General features: G+C 41.6%; 1 protein-coding gene across 1 annotated transcript in view; it reads right to left on the bottom strand.

Moving 5' to 3' along the window:
• Vwa8 (von Willebrand factor A domain containing 8) overlaps positions 1–6000 on the bottom strand; it is a 349402-nt gene that overhangs the window by 265283 nt on the left and 78119 nt on the right. The window contains exon 5 of the mRNA XM_031362757.1: positions 5594–5761. Within this exon, the coding sequence (XP_031218617.1) occupies positions 5594–5761 (168 nt within the window). The remainder of the gene's footprint in view (positions 1–5593; positions 5762–6000) is intronic.

Here is a 6000-nt window from a genome sequence, read left to right as displayed (position 1 = left end):
AAAAAAAAAAAAGATAAGCTCAGGAACGTTGGGAAGATAGTGGAACTCTCCAGAAGGGAAAGGCTAATTAACATTCCTCAGACTACAGAGTAAGAACCAACCTGCAGGTGGGACACATTCCAAAGGGTGGGCCTTTGCTCACCTTCAGACAAGGGAAGTCCTTGCTACCTCATTCCTTGAAGACCAATCAGTTTAAAAAGTCACACTGTTCTACCAATCACATTGTGTCTAATGGCTGCTGCCCTGAAAATTGTATAAAAGCTCACTGAACAAGCTGTGCATCATCGCCTCCTTTCCTTAGGATTTGCGATGGCCCTAGTGCACTGGAATAAAAATCCTCATGCTCTTTGCATCGATCAGGCTCCATGTGATTCACTCAGGGGGTCTCGGGTAAGCTAATGCTCGAGAGAGTCTTACAGAAAGAGTTACATAACATTCCCATAGTCGAGCGTAAGGCAAAGCTGAGAGAATAGCATCAGGGTGCTCTGGAGATATAGTAGGTTGTGACAAAGCCAACTGATGTAAACTCTAGCTAAACTACCAAAATTATCTGTGACTTTACTCCAGGAGCCTCAATTTTCTCACATAGAATGTACAAATAATATAACTTACGATTCTGAGTGCCATAAAAACTAAATATTAAGATATACATGAGTGTCCACATATATCTACCAGGCAGACACCTGGTAAATGTGCCTTTCTTCACTGTCTAACTATCAATGACTCATCATAGTCATACAGATTCTTGATATTCTACAAAGTCTATAAATGCGTATATGTATGTATGTATGTATACACAAACCCACCTACACATGCCTTTCAGACAGTGGTTCTCGACCTGTGGGTAGCAGCCCCTTTGGGGGTGTTGGACAGCCCTTTCACAGTTCCCTTAAGACCATTAGAAAACAGAAATACTCATATTTCAATGTGTAACAGTAACAGAACTACACCTATGAAGTAGCAATGAGAATAATGCTATGGTGGATCACTACAAGATGAGGAACTGCATTGAAGGACAGCAGCATTAGGAAGGTTGAGACCCACTGTTTTAAGAGTTTTAAGGCCACAGCTTTGACTAGATCTTCCAAGAGTATAGCAATATGGTAGTACAGAAATATTTAACATGGTACTCAAAACCTTCCCTGTCGTCCTGGTGTCTGATTCTCCCAGTCTCAGCAACTGCCACCTTCTATGACCTTGTGACTTCGCCCTATCCAACTGCAGCTCTGCAAAGACAGCATGCATCACTCACATGGATACATTTGCAGTGGAATCGCCTTCCATTTGCACACGATAAGCACAGATGTTCAAGGCTCAACAGAAGAATTAGAAAAATGGGTCCTTTTCTGAGCCCTGCTCATTAGGGGCCCCAGGCTGTCACTTAACTGTATGTTTTGCAAGCTTCTAGCATTCTGTATTTGGGCCTTTACTCCTAAAAAAATTGTTTCAGGCTAACTCCAAGATCTTAAGGACTTACCCTTTTCAGTACATAACAGAAAAAAGTCTGTTGAATGACTGTATGTATCAATTTTTAAAATAAACTTAATTATAATTGAAATCACAAATCACACACCTATTAATGTAACTCTATTAAGCAACCACAAGACAAGTATGCCACATACACTAGAAAACAAATGTTTGGATCCGTGTCTGAAATCCTCAAAACACAGATAATCAGAATATGAAACTTAAACAAACTAGTTATTTCTATAATAATAAAACTTCACCTTCCTCATCTAAACAAAGCCAATAAGAGATTAAGAAATAGATGAGACAGATGGTAGACATGACAGAGGGCGAGATGAAAAAGAGAGGAGAGACAGACAGACAAGGGGGTATGGTACATGTACTTGAGTTTGGGGGTACATGCACCTGATGCTGACATAACCAGATTGACAGAGATTAAGATACTTGTATCTTTCAATCTGACAATCAGATTATTAAAACAATGAACCCCAGAAGTAGTAGGAATTGCCAGGGATCTCATGCTGGGAGAAGGAAAGGGCAGCAACCCTTTGGTGAAACAGCCTCTGTGGAAGAGATGTCGAACAGCTCTAACAATTCATCAGACTCCGTACAGGATGAGACTGGAGCCTCTACTATGATGGACAGTGGTGGGCGGGACCACACCTTGACCAGTACTGCTCAGATGTCCCAATCCTTGGCCCTCATGTTAAACTTAGATCTCCCCCAGGGCCCCATAAATGAACAAGGATTTCAGGGGGGTTGTTAGATCCCTTTATCCCTCTTCCCAGTGTGACCACATGAATAAATCTCCATTTTCTGGTTCCACTTTTAGTTTGGTTCTTTTGAATGGCCTATTGAGGGCAGGTGGGCAGGCCTGCCTTGGGGTTGATAACACAGGTGCATGGACGCAGAGGTCAGAAGAGAATGTCTAGCATCTTCCACCACCTTTCACTTCAGTGCTTTCACACAGGAGACCAAGTGACTCAAGCTCACCCTGTAAGCTGGGCTGGCTGGCCAGCAAGCTCTAGGGTCTGTCTCTCTCTGCCACCCAATAGTTGAGTCACAGGTACATGCAGCCATGATCAGCCTTTTATGTGGGTGCTGGGAGTCTGAACTCAGGCCTTTATGTGCAGAACAATCACTCTTATCCACTGAGTCACCCCTCCAACTACAAGGTTTTTGAGATGTTAAAACTTAGTAATTGAACCTAGCAAAAATAAAGTGGGACTTCAGTGTTGGCAATTATATATTTTACCAGGTTAAGTGTCATAGGATATGTGTTAAGAAGATAGATTCCTATACTTATACTCATGAGATCCTGAGGATTCCGAAATATTTATCAATAAAAAGTATGTGTTTATGTTAACAACTACTTGGGAAAAAACAATGTAGATAGATCCTTCTCATTTGATGATAACCATGCCTCATGTGCTAAAAATCTCTTTGTACTTCTCATGTCCTGAGTTTGTATCCAAAGCAATAATATATTCAACAAATTCTACTGTAAGGATAAATAATATACCAATCTGTTGGTACAAAGTAATACATATGCTTTAAAAATAATTCTAAGCTTTAGTAATATTTTTCTAAAAATTTTACTAAAATAGCAAGTAACTAATATAATCTCTAGTTGCGTATAGTTATTTTATAACAGAAGTGGCTAAAGTATTCTACATGATATCCACCTTTTCTTAAAGATAAACTATAAAATTTGCCTTTATTGTTTATAATAAACTATAATAACATGAAGGTATAAATTTAACTTTTCTTATTGATTAAATCTACAATCATCTACCTATATTAGGATGAGATCATTTTACATGTATCTAGGAGAAAATGACCACTGAGCTAGGACGACACCATGTAGGTACTTCCATAGACTGCTACTCTCTTACGAGGTGAGTCAGAGAGAAGCAGGAATTCCTCTGTGTACAGGAATTGGAACCTCAGTTCGATCAGAGACACTCCAACATCAATATCTATTATCTAGTGGCCAGTGTGTTCTAGGCCTGTGTTAGCAGACTCAGAGTAAAGTACAAGACACAAAGCTAGAGTGGGGGCTCAGTGGGTGAACCTACTGGCAGTGTGTGAGGACCAGAATGTGAATCTCCAGAACCCACGTAAAACCCAGACACATGAAATGAACATCTGTAACCCCTTCAGGGAGATGAGAGGTAAACACACACACACACACAAACACACACACTAACACACACACACACACACACTAAGCAGTGTATGATGCCACTTTTGAGCAAAATATAACAGATTAGGGCATGCACATCTGTAAATGAAAATATGAGATAGACTTCCAGTCCCACAGTGTCAATTAGCTGCAGAGGCTGCACAGCTGCTAAGAGATTCAGTGTAGTGCAGCTAAAGCTCAATGACCAAGCTCAATGAAGCTTCTCATCATTGCCTGCCTCACTGCTAACGCCCTTGAAGAGCCCTCTTTGGACAGGTAGTGAGGAGTGGGGGCTGCTTTCCCAGAATTCCCAGCATGCATGTGATGGCTCACAACTGTCCATAAGTGTTGCCCTCTTTGTATGCATTATGTCACATCATTTATTTATTGCATTGACTATTCATTCAGCAAAATAGTTCATGAGAATCATGTACTAAACATTCTTCAAAGGGTATGAAAAAATCCCTGCCCATTTAAAATGTGTACACTGATGGAGCGAGGAGGCAGTAAAACTAGAACATAAGTAACCCCTACCGAGTGTCAGGAGACAGCACTGGGGGAACTAAAGCATCACAAGGGGGACATAGAGAACAGACTGCAGTGTAAGTAAGAGTATCAAGGTGAGTTTCACTGACTTCAAAGACTTGAAGGGGTTGTAGGAGTGAGAAGAGCAAATACCTGGGAAAAAACATTTCAGGAACAAGAAAAATACGTGTGCCAAGTCTAGACCATGGAGAAGCCTACTGAACAAGTATAACATAGCAGTGTCTAGTTGCTGGATGAGAGTCAATAAAGAGGCAGACAGAAAAACTGAGGAAAGAGGTGGCAAAGGCCTGACTATGTGGGTGTCCTGTTGCACTGGAGAGGGTCCCCAGGTCTACTCTGAAACAGGAAGCCACTGGGTTCAGAGCACACTACAGATTCATATTTGTTTATTTTGTTTCGGTTGAGACTGGGGGTTGTTTTGTTTTGTTTTGTTTTAAAGCAATGGATAAACTTCTTTTTTTTTTCTTTTAGATATTTTCTTTATTTACATGTAAATTTCTCCATTCCCAGTTTCCCCTCCAAAAAACAAAGAAACAAACAAAAACAACCAAAACAAACCCCTGTTGCCTCTTTGTTTTGGTTGTGTTTTTTTTTTTTTTTTTTTTTTTTTTTGAAACAAGGTCATCAGCATCCCTGTGGCCTACAGCTCACTAGGAATTGAAGGGCAACCTTCTGACTCTCCGGCCCCAACATGGGGACTGCTGGGATCACAGGTGGCAGACACAGGTTTCAAATCAAGCACTGACTCAGGTGTCGAGTACCAAGTGGAGGGCAGGGATGGAAAGGGCAGGCAGGAAATGATGGTGGCCTGGATCATCAGGTAGTTTACATGTGTGAAGGTCTAGCCTGCATGTATGTGTACACACTATATGTGCGCCTGTGACCTTTAGAAGCCAGGAGAGAAGAGCAGAGCTCCTGGGACTGGAGTAGAGACAGCTGTGAGCCATCAAGTGAATGCAGGGAATCAAACTGGGATCCCCTGAAAAGCAGCCCTTGCTCTTAACCACTGAGCCATCTCTCCAGAGTATCTTTCTAACATCCTACTCATGTCTGTCAGTCCCTACTGAACACTGCATTTTCTGAGTTTAAGAGATGGACTTTTGTATCCCAGATGTTCGGCACTATCTAAAAGTCATTACCTAAATAGTTGTTAAAATAAAGAAGGAAAAAGGAGAAAAATGGGTAAGAGGAGAATAGCTATTGAGGTGTCAAAGAAATGGGGAACCCAGCAATCCATGTCTTTCAGATGGAAGCCTTTTAAAATCATAAAAACTTGTGACTTACTCAGGCAGTTTGCCAAACAGGTCTACCTGAGCACTTGTCTCAATTCACAGTCACATTTCACAGACACCCATGCCCCAGGCAGAGGCCAGCAGCTGGCTTTCCCTCTCTTACTTGGAGAAGCTTGTCGTAGCGCTCCGCAGACATCAGGAAGCGCCCATCTTCAAGCTGCATCTCCCGGTTCTCCAGCAAGTTGTTCAATACTGGAAGCACGTTTCTCTCTGCCTTTTCCAAGCCTTCTAAAACCAGCGTCCTGCCTTCTGTGGCAGCCCGAACAGCACACTATTTCCAAGAAATACAAAGGCAAAATGAAATCAGCGAGAGCAGCAAAGCCTGCCTGATTATACTTGCCCTGAAACTAAACGCATTCCTTGTTCTAGAGACAGAATCAGGACAGGTGGATTCAGTCTTAGTTTTGTTTTCTCTGCCTATCTGATATCAGGCAAATGACTCTACATCTTTGTGCCTATTTATTCATCTCTTAAATGAAGGGAGCTGGAAATGATCTCTAGGGTTTTTTT

This window comes from Mastomys coucha, unplaced genomic scaffold (genome assembly GCF_008632895.1).
Source record: "Mastomys coucha isolate ucsf_1 unplaced genomic scaffold, UCSF_Mcou_1 pScaffold9, whole genome shotgun sequence".
Lineage (NCBI taxonomy): Eukaryota > Metazoa > Chordata > Mammalia > Rodentia > Muridae > Mastomys > Mastomys coucha.
The sequence above is the reverse complement of the archived record's forward strand: the minus strand, read 5'-3'. Positions and strand labels throughout refer to the sequence as shown.